Genomic DNA, 21,603 nt, shown 5'->3' with positions numbered 1-21,603 from the left:
ACTAAAAAATAATCTTTTTTTTTTCAAAATTGGCGCTTTTTTTGTTTATAGTGCAAAAAATAAAAACCGCTGAGGTGATAAAACACCACCAAAGGAAATCTCTATTTGTAGGGAAAAGAAGGAGGTCAGTTTTGTTTGGGTACAACGTCACATGACCGTGCAATTGTCAGTTAAAGCGACGCACTGCGCGAATCGCAAAAAAGTGCTCCTGTCAGGAAGGGGGGTAAAATCTTCCCGGGGCTGAAGCGGTTAAACAAAGAATGCAGAAGTGTATAAAAGGCTTTAGCGGAAAGCGGCCGGGTCTCTTCTCTTCCTGCCATCTACATCACATCGACTTCTACAGCATACAGACTTTCTTCAGCACACAAAGGAATAATCGGCCATCTTTGAATTCCAGAAGCACATGGTCTCACACGTCTTACAGGACTTTTTCATATCTTGGAACTTATTTGAAGTTACATTTATTTTGTATTAATTTACAACTATTGTACTTATTTTCCTATTTTTGTGTGTATAATAAATCACGCGGTTTGATTGAAGCTGACTCAGACATAATTCAGAAATTTGTCTCACAATCATCATTTCAAAGCTTTTTGAGGATATTAAGCTACTTTTACACCGCTATGTACTATTGGATGAATATTATATCAATCCCCTCCTCCGTCTGACATCACCAGACTGTGGGCGGAGTTCTCACATCTCCCACCTCCCCCCACATATCTTTATGTAACCTTCCCATACACATAACACAGCATGGAGGGGCTCAGTGAAGGTGGTGGTGAAGGTGCGGAGGCGTCGGATCGGGTCACACAGATCATAAAAGGAGATCCGCCCGGCCTCATAATCCAGATCTATCCTGACTCTGTTACTGGAGGGATTGGGGAGTAAGAGGGTCTCATGACTGTTATGTATCACCTTATACTGATTATTATACCTGACCAATCCCCAGGACTTCTTATTACATCCAATCCCTGACTCCTCCCCTCTCCTCCCTATACTGGGGTAACACATCCCGACTCTCCATTTATGTGACCCCCCGACATCCACTTCCCAGTAATGTCTCCCTGAGGAGAAACTCCGACTGCTCAACACCTGAGGATAATAACCCTGGAATCTCTCTGGTGTTTCTGGGGGATTCTGGTCTATATCTGACCCGGATACAGTTTTCCTGTCATCTGATATCTGTAGATCATAATGAGCTGTGTTCACATCCAGTAATATGTCTGCAGCTCGCTGTATATAGGAGTATACATTTACCTCTGTTATTATATCAGATAAACCTGTGTGTAAGACCCCCACCACATCCAGACCCCCTCCATCATGGAGGAGCTCCTCATGTCTCTCTCTGTCCTCATTATCTCCATCCTCAGTATCACACAAGTCACCTGTGTCTGATTCCTGTAAGACAGTCAGTGGATCCGTCACGTTACACAGCTCCTCAATGTGACGCAACTTCCTGGACAGCTCCTCCTTCTTTATTTCCAGATCCCGGATGGAGATGGAGATCCGCTCTGCCCTTCCGGAGATGTGTCTCAGGGCTCTCTTCTCCAGGTCTTCCAGACGTCTCCTGAGATCTCTAAACAGGGCAGTGACTCTCTCGGTGTCACCGGCTGCTTCTTCTTCTACTTTCCTCCGGTGTTCCTGCAGACTCTGGACTCTTTCCTCCGTCTCCTCTCTCTTTGTCAGAAGTTTCTGCAGAACATTCCTCAGTGTCTCCTTCTTCTTCTCAGAAGCCTCACCCAGTGTCTCCACCTGGTGTCCCCGATGTTCTCCAGCCAAACTGCAGGACACACAGATACAGGTCTCATCCTCAGTGCAGTAATACTCCAGGATCTTCTTATGGACGGAGCATTTCCTGCTCTCCATGGACAAGGTGGGGTCACATAAGACGTGTTCTGGGGACTTTTTGTGGACTCTCAGGTGTTTATCACACAGAGAAACCTCACAGAGCAGACAGGATCTAACAGCAGGTACAGGATAGTCCACACAGTGAGTACAGAAGACCCCGGACTCCTCTTGATCTGGCTGAGGAGACAGGAAAGTCTCTGCTATGTCACGTAGTGTTATGTTACTCTGCAGTGCAGGCCGATCCGGAAACTTCTTTCTACATTCAGGACAGGAATATCCTCCAGACCCTTCCTGTGTATCCAGCACACCATCAATACAGACCCGGCAGAAGTTGTGACCACATCTCAGGGTTACAGGATCGGTATAAATGTTCAGACAGACGGAACATTCCAGCTTGGCTCTAAGATCACCAGACGCCATCGCTGACAGCAGAAGAGAAACGAAACTGAAAGTCTCTGACACCGGAGAGGAATGTGGATGGGGGAGGGGTGACGTCCTCCTACACAGGGTGAGGCTGGATGAATATTATAGGCACACGGAGATCAGAGTACAGAAGGGAGGAGATAAGTTTTGCAGTAGTAATGAGAATTATACCTCCTAACATTAGAAGAGAGAAAGAGGGAAAGACGGATGTGGAGAAGACATGAGATGAAAAGTGGAGATGAGTACATCATGATGAAAAGGGATTTGGTTCTATAAAGTCGGAGCTTACACTAAACACGGCATCTATTGCAGCCTTTTTACCCCATAAACATGTCTTCATTATTGTGCCAGCACCCCGACATGCAGAGAATAATGGGGTTCTTCACAGCAGAGTCTGGAGTGGGCTAAGGCACCACACCCCATGTAGACAGATGCAGTCTGTACTCCCCACTGCAGGTGGCGCTCCTCCGAAGGGGCAAAGCAGAAGGGGAAGGAAGTTGTGAGGAACTTGGTTCCTCTATGACTTCCCGCAGTCACAGGGAGATAGATGTCTGATTGGGGCGACTCCAGACATATTTTTGGGGGGTTCTGTACTGGTGCTGGGAGTGTATTTGGGGGTGATAATGCGGCACGCCATCCGCACACTTGGGGGTCTGGAGAGAAAAGGACGTAGTCTATATAATGGGGGCTTCACTGTGTATGGCTTGTAGTTGACACCTTTCTCCCTTTGTTTAGACAAAGCAGGGCCTGCAGATACTCGGAAAACATTTTAGGAGTAAATCCAATGGTCTTACTCCATAAACAATGAATTCTACGAGGTGTGAAATACACGATCCTAAACTCTTTTCAAGGACCAATTGCAAACAGTCTGTATAAATGTTGGGTGACGTCATCTCAGGAGGGGAGTATTGTGTACTTTATGGGGTTGGTGGTGATTTTGGATGGCCCGGTCATAATACAAGGGGTGTTCCTAGAAATATAAAAGACGTGGGGCACCTCTGGGCACCCCGAGTGGAGAAGTAATGTGACACATCGTGAGCACTGGGTGTGGGTGAATTGTGGTGAGCAGTGAATGGGAAGGGGTATGGTTCCATGGATCAAAAGTCTCACTGATATGCCTACACATCCGCACGATCGTTTTTACACATAAAACGCCACCATTACATCTGATTTTATGTACACTGAAGACTAACAGACGACTAACTCTGTATCTGAGTCTACCTTCCAGAAGACCATCATTAACCCCTTCCCATCCGTGCTATAGCCTAATGATGTCTACAGCGGGGACCTACTTTGCTGGGAGGCCGTCATATGATGTCCTCCCGTGCCCGAGCAGCCTGCACGCCCCCTGCAGGGTGCGCTCTATGATCAGTGAGTCTGTGAGATGCGGCTGATCACAGATCGGAGTGTAGCACTGACCCCCGAAGGAGCGGCTGGTTTTGTTGGGGCTTACCGTTACCGTCTCCACCTCGTGCTCGTCTAGGGGTTCCCGAGGTTGATGGCCCAATAAACTGTAGAGACCAACACTTGACTCCCTTTTAGGAATTTTTATTTGCAAAAACCATTAAACAGAACTCAGTCTCTCAGTCGGGAATAGAGGGTACATGTAGGAAAGCTCAGGTACTCTTGGAACTGCTGACACTTGAAATGTCTCTCTCTAGGTGATCCAGGGAATAGCCGCTCGCAACTGGATATTTCATCTATCAGATAAATCCCCTTTTAGTCAATTTAGCAGCCGACAGGTGATTTAAGTTTAGCAAAGTCTCTGCCACAGACTTGGTTGTAGAACTTTAAAGCAGATCACAAAGTCTCTCACAGAACTTAGTTGTAACTGAAGGATGAAATTAGGAACTCTCTTGCGGTATCAGAATCTTGCAGCCAGTCCGGCGATACCATAAGAAAGCGGATTCACTTGGTGTCCTTTCAGCTTATCTTCCAGGCTCTTACCGAGCAGCCAGCCTCATGCGTGGCTCTCTTCTGAAGAGACCTCCCCTGCTTGCGTTTCCGGTCGATGGGCCTCTCCAAACCTGACACGGCAATGGACCACCTCAGAACCCTCCTTCCAGTTACTGTGCCTCGGGCTAGCCAGCCCCGAGACTCGGAAACGGATGGATCCGCACCCCAGGCCATGGAGGCCTCTGGGGGCTGGTCAGGAGGACCAGGACCGTAGTGTCAGAACATACTTCTGGACCGGAAACCCAGAACCACGTGACCTCAGCACCTTCAGTACCCTCTCCCAGAATACACAGTGAGACACTGCACCCGCTGATTGGCTCAGAGAGAGAGATTGATACCCAATGCATCCAACCAGTCTGCATTCGAATGCCTCTCAAAGGTGACACCCACACCTATGACCAGGCAGAACATAGTACAGTCCAACCAAACTGATGCCAAAACCATAATTTACCCAAATTAACCCCAAAACCCAACTATGGTCTTAGGAAAAACAAAATTTACAAAACATAGCGCGTGCCACACAATACTTACTAGCTGTGCACACATAGTCCCACCACATGGCCACTGACATAACACATGTATGAGGTGAATCTGGGATCAACAACTACAAGCATTCTTTTTTTATATGTGAAATTTTGACAATTCAGGACTCAGGAGCGCATGAAGGCAATGGAGGAGAGGAAAGGTCAGGGTAGGCTATGAAGAGGGTGCAGGAAATGATCACCAGCACTGTGATAGAGAGCACTGACACCAGCACCGTGATATAGATCACTGACACCAGCACTGTGATATAGAGCACTGACACCAGCACCGAGACAGAGAGCACTGACACCAGCACTGTGATATAGAGCACTGACACCAGCACCGAGATATAGAACACTGACACCAGCACTGTGATAGAGTGCACTGACACCAGCACCGTGATATAGAGCACTTACACCAGCACCATGATATAGAGCACTGTCATCAGCACCGTGATATAGAGCACTGCCACCAGCACCGTGATATAGAGTACTGACACCAGCACCGTGATAGAGTGCACTGACACCAGCACCAAAATAGATAGCACTGACACCAGAACTATGATATATAGCACTGACACCAACACCATGATATAGAGCACTGACACCAGCACCGTGATAGAGAGCACTGAGACCACACCAGCACCAAGATCGAGAGCAATGACACCACACCAGCACCGAGATAGAGAGAGAGCACTGACACCAGCACCGAGATAGAGAGCACTGACAGCAGCACTCATACCAGCAACTCCCTGCTGGGCCCTAAAAATATGACACCGCTCAACCTCTTCAAACAGGAGGGTACGGGCATACAGTACGGTTTGCATTTTTTGTACAAGGAAGTGAGCCAAATGTAGAAAAAAGGTCTGTGTGCACGATTAAATAAATCGTTTATAGAGATATACATGGTCTACTGGTCACATGTGTTGAATTCCTCCGAGATCCATCCTGGCCAGAGGTCAAGCCTGCCCACCCAGTAGTCCAGGGGTTCATCACTCCTCAGAGCGTCCACATCAGCCGTTAACCCGATATAGACTGACACCTGTTGGTCTAGGCGTTCCCTGTTGCTGGATCCGGATGAGACCTGTCGATGGGTTGGCTGAAAGAATGACCTCATATCATAAGTCACCAACACATCTTTAAACCGGCCTCTTCTTGCAGGTGCTGTTGGATTGGTACCCGCAACTCCTTCTCTGGGAGTGGGAATTGCTCCTCTGCCAGGGCACGCAAAAGCAGAATGCAGCATTTCTCGAAGCAAGGCCTGGAAGTGCTGCATTCTGCCAGCCCTCTGTGACGGCGGTAACATTTCCACCATTTTGTGTTTGTACCAGGGGTCTAAGTACGTTGCCACCCAGTACTGGTCCTTGACCCTTATGCTTTTTATACGGGGGTCCCTGTTAAAACACTGGAGCATGAAGGCCCCCATTTGCACTAAAGTGGAAGCGGTGTGGTGGCCTGGCTCCTGTTCATCATCCAGGATAATGTCATCCTCCTCGTTCTCCTCTCCCCATCCACGCACAACAACAGGGATCCCAGAAAGGTTTAAAGCATGCTCTTCTTGCTCCTCCTCATCTGCCCCGGCACCATCCTCCTCTGACTCCTCTTCAGACTCCTGTTGTTGACTTGTCTCAGATAGAGTAGCCCCCCCTGGGAATTCATCCAGCATTGCGACTTCCGCATCTTCCTGCTCCTGCTCCTCCACGGCTTGATCAATGACACAACGCAATGCGCACTCCATAAAGAAGGCATAAGGCGCCATGTCACTGATGGCGCCATGGCTGCGACTGAACAGTTTGGTTATCTCATCAAATGGCCACAGAAGTTTGCATGCGGCGGGCATGAGCAGCCACTGGCACGGTGAAAAAAAACCAGCTCCCCAGAGCCTGTTCTGCCACAGAGTTCGTACAGGTAGACATTAACTGCACGTTTCTGCTGGGGCAGCCTATCAAGCATATAGAAGGTTGAGTTCCATCGCGTCGGGCAATCGCAAATAAGACGTCTGACCGGCTGATTGTGTCGCCGCTGAATGTCAGCAAGGCGAGCCATGGCCATGTAAGATCTTCTGAAATGGGCCGAGATTTTCCTTGCCCGCCGCAAGATGTCCTGGACCCCAGGGTATTTGACAACGAATCGCTGCACGACCAAGTTTAAGACGTGTGCCATGCATGGCACGTGCGTGATTTTGCCCTGTTTCAATGCGCTAAGCAGATTGGCACCATTGTCACACACCACTTTACCAACTGTCAAATTGAGCGGTGTTAGCCACTGATCTGCCTGTGAACGCAAAGCTGAAAGGAGTACCAGGCCAGTGTGGCTCTTGGCTTCCAGGCACAACAGATGCAGCACGGCATGGCAGCGTCTCACCTGGCATGTCGAATAGGTTCTGGGGAGCTTGGGTGGCGAAAGCAGAAGAGACGCTAGCAGCGGAAAAGGAGGAGTCAGCCAAGGAGGAGAGGGAGGAGGATGGAGTAGGAGGAGGAGAAGAGTCAGGCCTGCATGCAATCCGTGGCAGTAAAACCAAATCTACATGGGTGCCACGGGTTACATGCTTGATGGCCATCAGAAGGTTCATCCAGTGGGCAGTAAAAGTGATTTACCTTCCCTGCCTGTGCTTGCTAGACCACGTGTCTGTGGTCAGATGTATCCTGGCACCGACACTGTGTGCCAGAGATACATTCACTTGCCGCTGAACATGGCCATATAGCTCTGGGATGCCTTTCTCTGAGAAATACTTCCTTCCTGGGACCTTCCATTGTGGTGTTCCAATGGCCACAAATTTTTGCAAGGCCTCCAGGTCCACCCGTTTATATGGCAGTAGTTGGCGGGCTATCAGTTCTGACAAGCCAGCCGTCAACCGTTGGGCAAGAGGGTTATCCGGCGTCATCATTATTTTATGCTCGAACATTTGGCCCACGGAAGCCTGCCTTTTTCCAGAAAAACGTGAGCTTGGCGTGATGGAAGGTGGAGTGGAGGACAATTGTGAGGAGAGAGGAGAAGGAGAAGTAGAAGACGAGGCTGGACGGTGAGAGCCTGGAGTGTGGCTTTGTGTGTTCCGTTGCTCCCACTGGGCTCGGTGATGGCTGCTCATGTGCCTTCTTAAGGCGGTCATCCCTAGGTGAGTGTTGGGCTTACCGCGACTAATGCGTTGACTGCAAAGATTGCAGATGGTAACGCTATTGTCAGCAGCGGACACGTTAAAAAAGCCCACACTGCGGAGTCATGTGCCGGTGTCCTGGGAGCGCGAGATGTGGCCGTACATGGTCGATGACTCGCTCCTGATATATTTGCAGTCTGCTTTGTCCCTGCTGTGCAATGTAAGTTATTGCTGCTTCTCCTCCCTATCTGCTGGTCCATATCTCCTTCTGAACTCCCCTCCTCTTCCTCTCTTGTGGGCACCCACGTGACATCACTAGACACGTCATCATCAACGTCACCTTCCCCACCGCTATAAGTAGAGATCTCGGAGTAGGCAGCAACACCGGGGATCAACCTCCTCCTTGGGCTGATCTGGGTACTGTCATCAGACTGCTGAGTAGCGGCTGTTGCTACCTCCTCTTCCTGATCCAATGCCAAGAGTGGCTGCGCATAAGAAATGTCCTCTTGATATGGATCGGAAAATAATTCCTGTGACTCAAGCGGAAGGTATGTGGTGGTGGTGGTGTTGTTGGTGGTAGTGTCTTTGGGGGTGCACATAGCAGAGAGTGAAGAAGAGGGTGCAGATTGAGAGGATGAGGAGGGTGCAGAAGAGTAAGGCTGAGCGAGCCACTCAACCAAGTTTGGTGTGTCCTTTGACGTAATTGCACGCACCTTATGCAATTTGCCACTTTGGCTCAAGCCTGTTCTTCCTGCCCTACCCCTACCACCCCTGTGGAAGGGCCTGCCTCTTCCTCTGCCTGTCATTTTTTAAATGACCCTGTGACAAAAGTCTCTAGAGAAGTGCAGTATGTATGTGGAAGAAGGTATATAACACCCCGCTTCAATCTGTTGTTTTTGGGGGCCACTGGTCTATCACACCAGTTATAATACTTTTTTTTATTGCGTTTGTCACTCTTTGTAGTATCGCAGGAGAACCGCTCGGCAGTCACAATGCTGCACAGTGGAAATGCACTATACTATGCTTTCTATATGTGCAAGTATTTTATACGTGTATTACACAACTATATACTGCACACCAAATAGTACACCTATACCAGTCCTTACAAGGACCTTTGTGGACCTAGTAGCTAGTGATTTGCAGACTGTCCCTCAGTCCCTACACTGATAAAAGACAGCTGCAGAATAGGGTAGCAGTCAGCAGCACAGCAGTGCACCACAACCCTATATACTGTACACCTATACCAGTCCTTAAGAAAGGACATTTGTGGACCTAATAGTAATATCTAGTGATTAAACTGACTGTCCCTGCTGCACACAGTGTCCTGTCCCTACACTGACAAAAGACAGGCTGCTGCAATCACCAGCACAGCAGTGCACTGAACTCTATATACTGTACACCTATACCAGTCCTTAAAAGGATTTTGAGGACCTAATAGCTAGTGATTTGTGTCACTACAGTCTGTCCCTGCTCCACACAGCGTCCTCTCCCCACACTGACAAAAGACAGAATGTAAAATGGCCGCCAGATCAGGTCTATTTATAAGGTAGGGGGAATGTCCAATTGTCCATGTGCTGAAATGTCTCAATTGGCTACCCTGTACCCCATGATGGATGTGTCATCATAGGTCAAAGTTCTTTCACAATGTAAACGCATATGTCCACCGGGCGAACAGCGCCAAAAGTCAGCCGGTTTGGCGAATCACGAACCACGCAAAATTTGCCACGAACCGACCGCCGGGCGAACAGTTCGGCCATCCCTAAGTGCCACCTATCCATGCCACCAATCAGTGCCTCTTCACCAGTGCTGCCTACCAGTGAATCAGTGCCCTTCCGTACCGCCCATCAGTGCCACCTATCAGTGCTTCCCATCAGTGACGTTCAGTGCCACCCATAAGTTCCACCCATAAGTGCCACCTATCAGTGCCCATCAGTGTTACTTATCAGTGACCATCAGTGCCATCTATCAGTGCCACCCATCAGTACCACCCATCAGTGCCACATATTACTGCCTATCTGTGCCACCTATCAGTGCCTGCCATCAGTGCCCTTCAGGGCCACCCATAAGTGCCACCTATCAGTGCTTCCTATCAGTGACGTTCAGTGCCACCCATAAGTTCTACCCATAAGTGCCACCTATCAGTGACCATCAGTGCCATCTATCAGTGCCGCCCATCAGTGCCGCCCATCAGTACCACCCATCAGTGCCACATATTACTGCCTATCTATGCCACCTATCAGTGCCACCCATAAGTGGCTCCCATCAGTGCCGTCCATCAATGCCCATCAGTGCCACCTATCAGTTACCATTAGTGCCACCTCATCTGTGCCTATCAGTGCAGCCTCATCACCACACATCAATGAAGGAGAAAAATTACCTGTTTGCAAAATTTTATAATAAACTATGAAATTCCATTTGTTTTTGTTTGTTTAGCAAAAAATAAACCCCCAGCGGTGATTAAATACCACCAAAAGAAATCTCCATTTGTGTGAAAAGAATGATAAAAATGTCCTATGTGTACAGTATAGGATGACGGCGTAATTGTCATTCAAAGTGTGAGAGCGCTGAGAGATGAGAATTGGTCTGGGCAGGAAGGGGGGAGGGGCCTGTATTGAGGGGGTTATAATAGTCATGAAGTGATTATCAACCAGCAACTGTGGAGACAATCATCACTCTGGTCAGAAGAATGTCAGAATATGCAAATCAGCAGCTCCCCTCCATTCTACCTCCTAGAATAGTCCCCCCTCCAAATACCCCTCCTAGCACAACCCCCTCCAAATACCCCTCCTAGCACAACCCCCTCCAAATACCCCCTCCTAACACAATCCCCCCTCCAAATCTCCCCCCTCCTAGCACAATCTCCCCTCCAAATAACCCTCCTAGCACAATCCCCCCTCCAAATACCCCCTCCTAGCACAACCCCCTCCAAATCCCCCCTCCTAGCACAATCTCCCCTCTAAATACCCCTCCTAGCACAACCCCCTCCAAAGCCCCCTCCTAGCACAATCCCCCTCCAAATACCCCTCCTAGCACAATCCTCCCTCCAAATGTCCTTCCTAGCACAACCCCCCCCCCAACAAATTCCCCCGGCTAGCACAACCCCCCTCCATTCCCCCTCCTAGCACAATCCCCCCCACTCCCTCCAAATACCCCTCCTAGTACAATCCCCCCTCTAAATCCCCCCTCCTAGCACAACCCCCCTTCTCCTCCAAATACTCCTCCTAGAACAACTCCCCTCCAAATCCCCCCTCCTAGCACAATCCCCCTCCAAATACCCCCCAGCACAATATTCTTCTAAATTCCCCCTCCTAGCACAACCACCCCCTCCAAATTCCCTCTCCTAGCACAATCCCGCCTCCAAATACTACTCCTAGAACAATCCCCCTCCAAACACCCCCTCCTAGCACAATCCCCTCTTCTCCTTCAAATACCCCTCCTAGCACAATCCCCTCCCCCTCCAAATACTCCCTCCTATTGAAAACCCCCTCCGCCCCCCCTCCTAGCACAATCCCCTTACCCCCTCCAGATACCCCCTCCTAGCACAACCCCCCCTCCAAATTACCACTTCTAGCACAACACCCCTACAAATACCCCCTCCTAGTACAATCCCCCTCCAATTACCCCCTTAGAGCACCACCCCCTCCAAATACCCCCTCCTAGCACAACTCCCCTAAAAATCCTACTCCTAGCACAATCCCCCTCCAAATTCCTCCCCTTAGCACAACCTACTTCTCAATACTCCCTCCTAGAACAATCCCCCCTCCAAATACCCCCTCCTAGCACAATCCCCCTCCAAATACCCTCTCAGATCACAATCCCCCCTCCAAATACCCCCTCCTAGCACAACCCCCCTCCAAATAACCCTCCTAGCACAATTCCCCTCCAAATTTCCCCTCCTAGCACAATCCCCCCTCCTAATACCCCTCTTAGCACAATCCCCCTCCAAATACCCCCTCCTAGCACATTTTCTTCATCACATAATTCCATTGTTGGATTTGGGCAAACAGCTTTACATAATTCTATCAGTTTCTCTAGAGCCTCGTGTCTTTTGTTTCGGTCATAGTATCCCTTTAACTTAATTTTCCAAAGGCAGGGGCATTGCCTGTACATTTCTATAAATTGGGCAAGGAAATTAGGTCTGGAGAATTTGTCCGCCATTATACCTAGAGAGGAAAATAAATAAATTGTCAGCGCTTCTAACCAACATGCTTATTCTAGACATATATAGCTCCCAACTGTCCCTGATTTCGAGGGACTGTCCCTGATTTGGGTCAAAGTCCTTCTCCTCCTCATTTGTTCCTCATTTTGGTCAGATCTATATAGTTATATATAAAATAGACTTTGTATCTTTCAATAAGTGTTTCTCAGTGCTAAATCTTTCATCCACGTTCTAGGTGGCTTTGTTTGTATATTCCATTAGTGGTAAATAAAAGCACTTGTGGGTATATCAAATCATTTTAATTATATACCGTATTTATCGGCGTTTAACACGCGCCGGCGTATAACACTCACCCCAAGTTTAGGAGGGAATTTAAAAGAAAAAAAACTTTTAGGAGGGAAGTTTAAGGAAAAAAAAAACTTTTAAATGCCCATCAATGCAGCCTTGTCAGTGTCATTTGCAGCCTTGTCAGTAGTGTCTTTGGCGTTTAAAAATGGCACCGCCAAGATACAGAGCGGATGTCCTGTGTATCTCGGTGGCGCTTGATATTTCTAGGCCGTTCTCGGCGGCTTTTGGTTATTTTTAGCTGCGCTCGGCCGTTCTTGGCTATTTTCGGCCACACTCGGCCGTTCTTGTCAGCTTTCGGACTAGCAGGGATAAAAGAGACCCCCCCAGTGTTCTTTTTTTTGGTCACTCCAGGCCACCTTCCATGGGAAAGTCTGAAAGTTAAGCAGTGGAGACCAGATCTCCCCTACCGCACCTCCCCCCCAGGTTCTGGGCCCCTCCTGGGTTGCAAGACCCAGAACATTGGTGGTAAATCCCCTGGAAACTGGGTACCCTGGTGCCGGGTTTGGGGGCAATATGTGCATAAAGGGCACAGCTTCTTACTCACATTTGCCTCCTGGCTATATTCCTTCTCTTTCCCCTGGGCAGTGCTGATGTGCAGAGTTTTCCTCTCTGTTGGTCTGCTTGTGTCTCTTAGGCAGAACACCGTGCTACACAATATTTCTTAGGGCCCTTTCACACCTAAGGCAGTGACCTGCTGTGGGACTCATTTTGGACGGCACTCCAACTACATAAACAGTCCAAAATCAATGCAATCTATGGGTGTAGTTCCCATTATTGCAGTGCAGTAAGCAAAAGTAGAGCCTGCTGCATTTTTGTGCACCGCAAATGCGCAAAAATGCAACTACAACTATTGGTGTGAGGGTAATCTTTCTACAAAAATGCATACAAATGCACTACAACACACCACAGTGCACATAGAAGCCCAGGGGAAAAAAAGAAGAAGGAAGGGACCTCACAGGACAAATGCAGATAGAAAAGCGTGCGTCAACTGTATGTAAAACGCACATCAAATGCATTAATATCAAAAAACGTGCAGTAGATGTGCAGTTTCTAGTGTGAATGGGTCCTTATGGACCTTGACAGGCAGTGACCAAGGAAGGGGTGGGAAGCTGTGCGGGCACTCTGGGCCCCCACCCATTGCTTAGCAATGGAGTAAATGTTTTTTCCTGAGAGCGAGCTGGTCGGGCGTGGCTGAGCTGCCTCGCTCTCTGAGCTCCTGTGCTGCGTATGTGATGGCCTCCAGACTTGCATTACTAGCAAACCGGTTCCTCCACTATGTATATTAATCTTCTCCTTTTCCAGTGCCGCTAGCTTGGGTGGCTTTCATTTCTATAGGTCCCCCGAACTTCAAACTCGTTAGTTAAGGGTTCCTAGAGGCCCCCTAGCTGCAGTCAAAATTTGGGGTCTCTGAACTCCCAAAATGACATTGCTGCAGATGGACACAGTTGACCGAATTTGAGGCCCGTATCTCGGGGCCACTTGGTGCTAGGAACCCCAGGTTTGCAAACCCAGTGGAACAAGCACCACAAAATATCCAAAGATGGGGTTCATAGCTCAAAGTGGCCCCGAGATACGAGGTCGAAAAGTCGGTTTGGAAAATGTCAAGCACTTTTCTGCAGCAGAGAATGACATTTTCCGATCCGACTTTGGTTTTTAGCACACAGCTGTGTGCAAGGCTTCCTCGCAGTTCTAATTGCTGAGAGAACACGCAGACACAGCGGGAGCCTCAAACAACTTCACATGTCCATATAATCTGCTATGCATCGGCTAGGCATTCAATTCATAGATATTACCTCTTCACAGTTATAAGTGCTGAAAAGTGTTGAGAAGAGAGATGCAGTAAGAGTGCAGTTCCAGCAATGGACTTTGCACAGTAGCTCATGTGCCAATTTCTCCTCCCTTTTCTAAATGCTGACCCGCATGCAGACAAGACAACAGTTCTATTAGTCAGATGTGTGTAATATTTCTAGACATAGGTAACTGTAGCACTTACCCCCAATGGAGCTGCTGGTATTAGATTGGGCTGACCGTTCCTTCACTGTTCCACCATGTCTGCCATAGAGGCCCCATTAAAGATTTTTCTCATAGATTTCAGCTCCGACACATAGCCTCTTTTTTCCAATGCTTTATTCACAAAAGACATTCCATTAGAGGGATGGAGGCAGGGGCGGACTGACAACTCATGGGGCCCCCGGGCAACAGGAGATAATGAGGCCCCGTCCACCCTCAAGCCACACCCACACAAAGCCCCACCCCCCCAGCTTGCATTGCGTGGATGCCTTAATTCTGGGTTGAACATGAGGTAAACAATGCACAGGAGGCAGCAGGGAAGAGCATGGGATATTAAGCAAGCACAGTACACAGGGGGCACCAGGGCAAAGCATGGGGGAACCATGGGAAAGTATATATGTCAGAAGGTCATATCACAGGGGGTCAGGAGGGCACAATATGTGTGTGTGTGGAGGGCACACAAGGGCACATTACAGGTTGGGGGGGGGCACAGTAGGACACATTACATGGGGGGGCAGCAGGGAACATTATAGGGCACATTACATGGGGGGTGGCAGAGGGACACATTATGGGGCACAGCATAGAACATTACATAGGGGCATGAGGGCACATTATAGGGTACAGCAGAGTATATTACATAGGGGCATGAGGACACATTATGGGGCACAGCAGAGAACATTATGGAGCATATTACATGGGGGCAAGAGGGCACATAATGGGACACAGGGCATATTACATGAGGGCACATTAAGGGGCACAGCAGAACACATTAGGAGGGATAAAATCTCATATTATGGGGCACAGCAGGGCACATTATAGGGCATATCACATGGGGGCAAGAGGATACATGATGGGGCACAGCAAGGGATATTACATGGAGCAGGAGGGCACATATAGGGCCCAGTATGGTGCATGCAGCAGAGAACTGAATGATGTATCATCATATGGCACACAACAGGGTACAGGGCACATCATGGGGCATACAGTAGGGCTCAGGACACATCACAAGGCCCACAGGAGGAAATTCGGCACACAGTGAGGCACATAGAAGGGCATGGGGCATATAGTAGGACACACCATGGGGCACACCACAAGGGCATACAGTAGGGCATGTCACGATGCACACATCAGGGCATGGGGCGGGCAGACATCTGGGCATGGGCAGACAGCAGACCATGGGGCACAGAACAGAGTATGGGGTAGACATCATGGCATGGGGGCACAGAGCAGGACCTGGGGGCACAGAGCAGGATATGAGGCACACATCAGGGCATGGGGGCACAGAGCAGGGTGTGGGGGCAAGGAGCAGGGCATGGGGCAGACAGCAGGGCATGGGGTAGACATCAGGGCATGGGGCACAGAGCAGGGCATGGGGCAGACATCGGGGCACAGGGCAAACAGGAGGGTATGGGGACACACACAGGGGCGGGCTGGGCTGGGGGGCAGAGTGGCAATTTCCCCCCAGGCTGCTCTGATTCACTGTAAAAGGGCTGCTATGCAGCCAGCTCAGAAATGCGCATGTGCAGTTTCTGGACCCGGCCAAGTGCTACTGCTTGGGCAGCTCCAGCGGGCGGTGAGTGTGTGTGTGTGTGTGTGTGAGTGTGTGTTCCGTCTTGTAGAGTACACAGTACAGCCCTCCTCTAGTCTACACTAATGAGAGAACAATCAGCTCTGCCTCTCCCCGCCCCTCTCTTCCTGTGCCCCGTCCACACTCAATGCAGCCGTCTGCTGTGTAAAGGGGATATGCGGGCGGGAAACTTTAAAGTTGGCAGCCACAAAGTCCCATCCTAAACATGAAGACACTGACTGAGCCAGTGAGCCTCCTGCTGGGACTGTGCAAGTGAGTGAGCTGTGACCAGACTCTCCTCCTCCTCCCTCTCTTCTATGCTACTCTGTCTCTCCCTCAGCCTTATCATTTAACCTCCTGCCTGCCAGGCACTTTCACCCCCTTCCTACCCAGGACAATTCACAGCTTTCAGTGCTCTCACATTAAGGCTGGGTTCACGGCAGGGGAGGGCTGGCAGCGTTAAGCCTGGGGGGCAAGTCCAGTCGAGTGGCCCATTGTATCACTGAATCAGCTCACCATCCATGCCCACCGGGTTTTATAACATGTATTGATATTATGAAGCAAGACAAATATGACACAGCAATGACAGCATGATCCCGGTCTTGGTAAAGAGCCGATGACGCGGCTCTTTACCCATGTGATTGGCCATGTGAGTGTTCAATAACAGCCAATCACATGTAAAGAGAGCCGATCAGGGGCATTTCCTCGCAGAGGAGACTGTACAGACAATTAGGTTACTGATGTTGTCAGTGCTGCCCTAGTAGTGCCCATCAGTGACACCAATCAGTACTGCCTTTCAGTGCCACCCATTAATGCCCATCATTGCCACCCATCAGTGCCCAATTATACCGCCCATAAGTCCCACCTATCAGTGCCACCCATCAGTGCCACCACCTATCAGTGAACTTTAGTGAAGGAGAAAATTTACTTACAATACCTTGAAAAAGTATTCATACCCCTTCAAATGTTCCACATGTTGTCATGTTACAACCAAAACCATAAATGTATTTTATTGGGATTTTATGTGATGGACCAACACAAAGTGTCACATAATTGTGAAGTGGAAGGAAAATGATACAAATAAATCTGTGAAAAATGTGGGGGGCATTTGTATGGCGCCCCCCAGAGTCAATACTTTTTAGAACCCCCTTTCTCTACAAGTCTTTTTGGGGGTGTCTCTACCAGCTTTGCACATCTAGAGAGGAACATTTCTGCCCATTCTTCTTCTTTGTAAAATATCTCAAGCTCTGTCAGATTGGATGGAGAGCGTCTGTGAACAGCAATTTTCAAGTCTTGCCTCAGATTCTCAATGGGATTTAGGTCTGGACTGTGACTGGGCCATTCTAACACATGAATATGCTTTGATCTAAACCATTCCATTGTAGCTCTGGCTGGATGTTTCGGGTCGTTGTCCTGCTGGAAGGTGAACCTCCGCCCCGGTCTCAAGTCTTTTACAAACTCTAACAGGTTTTCTTCTAAGATTGTAAAGAGTAAAGGGGGCTGAATACAAATATTTATTTGTATCATTTATGATTTTCCTTCCACTTCACAATTATGTGACTCTTTGCGTTGGTCTATCACATAAAATACATTTACATTTTTGGTTGTAACATAACAACATGTGGTGAATGTCAAGGGGTATGAATACTTTTCAAGACAATGTATTTACTTTTTTTTTTTTTTTTTAATTTTGGCTTTTTCCATATTTTAGCAAAAAATAAACCCCCCCTTTGGTGATTAAATGCCACCAAAATGAAAACTCTATTTGTGTGAAAAAAGGACAACAATGTAATATGGGTACAGCGCTATTATCATTCAGAGCCCAGGTTCACACTGACATCGGGAATTAAATCAAGTGAGTACAGATGAACTATTGAACGATTTCATATTCGCATGTCAATCCCGACTTTGGGGTGCGATTTCAGAGACATCTGTGTCAGGGGCGTACTAAGTGGGGGGGGCGGGCCGCCCCGGGTGCCACACACTGGGGGGGATGTCAGGCCAGCGCCCCCCCTCCGCAACTGAAGTGTCAGACAGCGCCGTGCCCCGGTTCCACAGCCGACACAGTGAGCAGCACCCGAGTGGAGTGACATCTGCCGGCTCACTGATCCGGGACCCGGCGCAATTATCCCCTTCTCTCTGTGGTCGTGTTGCGCGGCCGTTCTGATCAGTCTCGGGCAGCGGCTGTCACTCACAGCCGAGCAGAGTGAAGCCGCCTCCCCCTCCTCCATGCACAGCACTGTGTAGACAAGGAGGGGGAGGCGGCTTCACTCTGCTCGGCTGTGAGTGACAGCCGCTGCCCAAGAGTGATCAGAACGGCGCGACGTGAGTCACGCGACTACAGAGAGAAGGGGATTATTGCGCTGGGTCCCGGATCACTGAGCCGACAGGTGACACTCCACTCGGGTGCTGCTCGCACCTCCCCCCTGCAATGCCGCTGCCTTGGGCTCGAGGTACACTATGGGTCCTTAGGGGATGCTGTGCACTGTAGGGGGGGGTCCTGCACTGTAGAAGGGGTCCTGCACTGTAGGGGAAGATTCGGCACTGTAGGGGGGTCTGTACTGTAGGTGAGGATTCTGTACTGTAGGGGGGGTCCTGCACTGTAGGGGGGGTCCTGCACTGTAGGGGAAGATTCGGCACTGTAGGGGGGTCTGTACTGTAGGTGAGGATTCTGTACTGTAGGGGGGGTCCTGCACTGTAGGGGGGGTCCTGCACTGTAGAAGGGGTCCTGCACTGTAGAAGGGGTCCTGCACTGTAGAAGGGGTCCTGCACTGTAGGGGGGGGTCTGTACTGTAGGGGAAGATTCTGCACTGTAGGGGGGTCTGTACTGTAGGTGAGGATTCTGTACTGTAGGGGAGTCTGTACTGTAGGGGGAGGGGTCTGTACTGTAGGAGGGTCTGCACTGTAGAGGGGGGTCTGCGCTATAGGGTGGAGGGGTCTGTACTGTAGGAGGGTCTGCACTGTAGGGGAGGATTCTGTTATGTAATGTTATGTAAAGGGGTCCAGAGGTACAAGAGCTGTTTAATGTAAAGGGGTCCAGAGGTGCAGGCTGCTGTGTAATGTAAAGGGGTCCAGAGGTGCAGGCTGCTGTGTAATGTAAAGGGGGTCCAGAGGTGTAGGCTGCTGTGTAATGTAAATAGGTCCTTAGGTGCAAGGTCTTGTGTAATGTAAAGGGGTCCAGAGGTACAGGGTGCTGTGTAATGTAAGGGGGTCCAGAGGTGCAGGGCACTGTGTAATATAAAGGGGTCAGGAGGTTCAGGGTGCTATGTTATGTAAAGGGGTCCAGAGGTACAAGAGCTGTGTAATGTAAAGGGGTCCAGAGGTGCAGGCTGCTGTGTAATGTAAAGGGGTCCAGAGGTGCAGGCTGCTGTGTAATGTAAAGAGGTCCTTAGGTGCAAGGTCCTGTGGGGAGACATGCATCATGAAGTCTGTTCACACTGCAGTCTCTTCTGCAGGGAGCAGTATTCGGGACCCGATCTACCCGCCAATCACAGCTAGCTGACAGGTAGATCGGGTTCCGAAGTGGAAGCTATCATGGGGCCCCCTACTGGCCACGGGCCCTTGGTCAGTGCCCGAACTGCCCTATGGTCAGTCCGCCCCTGGATGGAGGGTTGAGGGGGATTCAGGTACCTTTTAATTGTGAGTCAGGGATACTTCTTGATCCAGAGGACAGCAACTCCACAACTGGATCCAGCAACCACCGGATAGGCCTTTCTCACTAACCTAGCAGCCGATGCGATGCTCAGACATAGTCTCTGCCACAGACTTGAAGAATTAGTAAAACCGTTGCACAATCCTTTGCCACAGGATTTGGGTAACAAGCAACTTTTTTGCAATGTCAAAGAATAATCACACAGTACCAGTTTCTTTCAGCCGAACCTGTATGGCAGGTGATCCGAGATGCGTCCTCCAACTGAGTCTCCAGGCTCTTCTAGAGGCACCGTCCTTGCTGCATGGTCCTCTCTCTGAAAAGTCCTCCCCTGGACCACAGGACCACCCCTGGATCGGTAGGCCCCAAGACTTTTGGGCCTACCCTTCAGTAACGAAGCCTTGGGTCAGCCGGCCCCTGAGACAATTTAGAAGGCAGCAGCACACCTTAGGCCAGGAGGGCCATCAGGTTGGAACACACCCTGTCACGGGGTCTGTCCCTTAAGTACCCCCTCCCAGAATGCACAGCGGGTAGACCACACCCACTGACTGTTTCTGGGCAGAGAGGCACTCAATACAGCCAGCTTGTTGCAATTTCCAACCCTAGGCCAAGGGGAAAACCACACAACCAGTCAAGCTGGAACAGAACCAGAATTTATAAGCTAAACTACAGCTTCAGACAAACAAAATTTCCATTTATAGCATCTGTCATAAAAATGCCAGTGCTGGAGGGGGCGGAGCCGGCGCGCAAGGAGCATGGACGTGTGAGGTCTGAGCTCCTCGCCACACGGGACATCCAGCACCGTTCACAGCGACTACAGACACGGACATACGGCAGTTCTTCACTTGGGAAGACCCAGGGAAGTGTCCGGTCATGTCACGGAGGAGAAGGGAGCGCTCCCAGCCCGGGAAAATGACAGACTTTTTCGGCCGGCCAGGCCATACAGGCGGGCAAGATGGCGCGCTCAGCGCACGTGTATCACAGGCCGCAGAGGAGGCCCGCAAGGAGGATGCTGAAGACGGCTGGGAAACTGTGAGTAGGCACAGGCACAAACATAAAGCACCACAGGCTGTGTCCCCGTCCTCCTCCAGCACTAACAGCCCCGCTAAATCTAAACCTAAGCTAACACAAGGCACTGCTGACAGGGAAGATAGAGATACGGCTGCTATTATAGATGACACGCTTGAATTTCAGGATGCAATTGCTGCTTTCCCTACAAATAACCAGCCAGTCATGGACTCCATCTTGAAGGATATGTTAGTATCTCTGAGGGGGGCAATCCACACTGACATGCTACAGCTGGTGTCACAATGTAAATCTGAAGTCAGAGCGGTCAGTGATAGGGTCTCCCATATTGAACACAAGATGGGAGAATTTACAGACACATTTAATAATATGGTGGATGCTCACAACGAACATGATGAGGACATATCCTGGCTTAAGGCTAAAGTGGCGGACTTGGAAGACCGCTCGAGAAGAAATAATGTAAAAATCAGAGGCATCCCGGAGACGGTTAAACCCCAAGAATTAATGGCACACCTCACTTCTATTATGCGTGAAATCTTACCAGATGTGTCGCTAGAAGAACTGACCATTGACCGCATCCATAGGCTGCCCAAGCCACAACACATTCAGGCAAAACTTCCCAGAGACACTATAGCAAGGATACATTACTACAGGGTAAAGGAGAAGCTAATGTATGCTATAAGGCAAGCAGATCATCTCCCAGATTGCATTCAGGGACTTACGTTCTTTGCAGATTTGTCAGCTCACACCATGCAACGGAGACGTAACCTCTTGTCTATTACCAAAGCGCTCAGAAATCACAAGATATCATACAAATGGAATCACCCGGCTACCCTAATTATTACTAAAGGGGACAGAGATTATCGCATCAGCACGCTAGAAGATGGCTTGCACCTGTTGAGGAAGTGGGACATCATTGAAACGGAGCAGCAGTCCCCTAGGAATCATCCGGTCCGTCAAGAAGCAAAGGACACCCCTGGGACCTGAAGCGACTTTTCCCGT

General features: G+C 49.6%; 1 protein-coding gene across 1 annotated transcript; it reads right to left on the bottom strand.

Moving 5' to 3' along the window:
* Positions 1 to 445: 445 nt before the first annotated feature.
* Positions 446 to 2,316, bottom strand: LOC143962214 (E3 ubiquitin-protein ligase TRIM39-like). The gene has a single exon (XM_077471551.1). It carries the CDS (start codon positions 2,266 to 2,268, stop codon positions 694 to 696), a length of 1,575 nt encoding a protein of 524 aa, XP_077327677.1. The 5' UTR covers positions 2,269 to 2,316; the 3' UTR covers positions 446 to 693.
* Positions 2,317 to 21,603: the final 19,287 nt, after the last annotated feature.

This window comes from Lithobates pipiens, unplaced genomic scaffold (assembly GCF_037356315.1).
Source record: "Lithobates pipiens isolate NorthernLeopardFrog02 unplaced genomic scaffold, aLitPip1_a1.2 Scaffold_8, whole genome shotgun sequence".
In the NCBI taxonomy this organism is placed as follows: domain Eukaryota; kingdom Metazoa; phylum Chordata; class Amphibia; order Anura; family Ranidae; genus Lithobates; species Lithobates pipiens.
This window is presented reverse-complemented; position numbering and strand designations above follow the sequence as displayed.

What these genes read in the sequence shown, in the direction of transcription:
- LOC143962214 (XM_077471551.1), bottom strand. Translation starts at nt 2,268, where the DNA reads ATGGCGTCTGGTGATCTTAGAGCCAAGCTGGAATGTTCCGTCTGTCTG.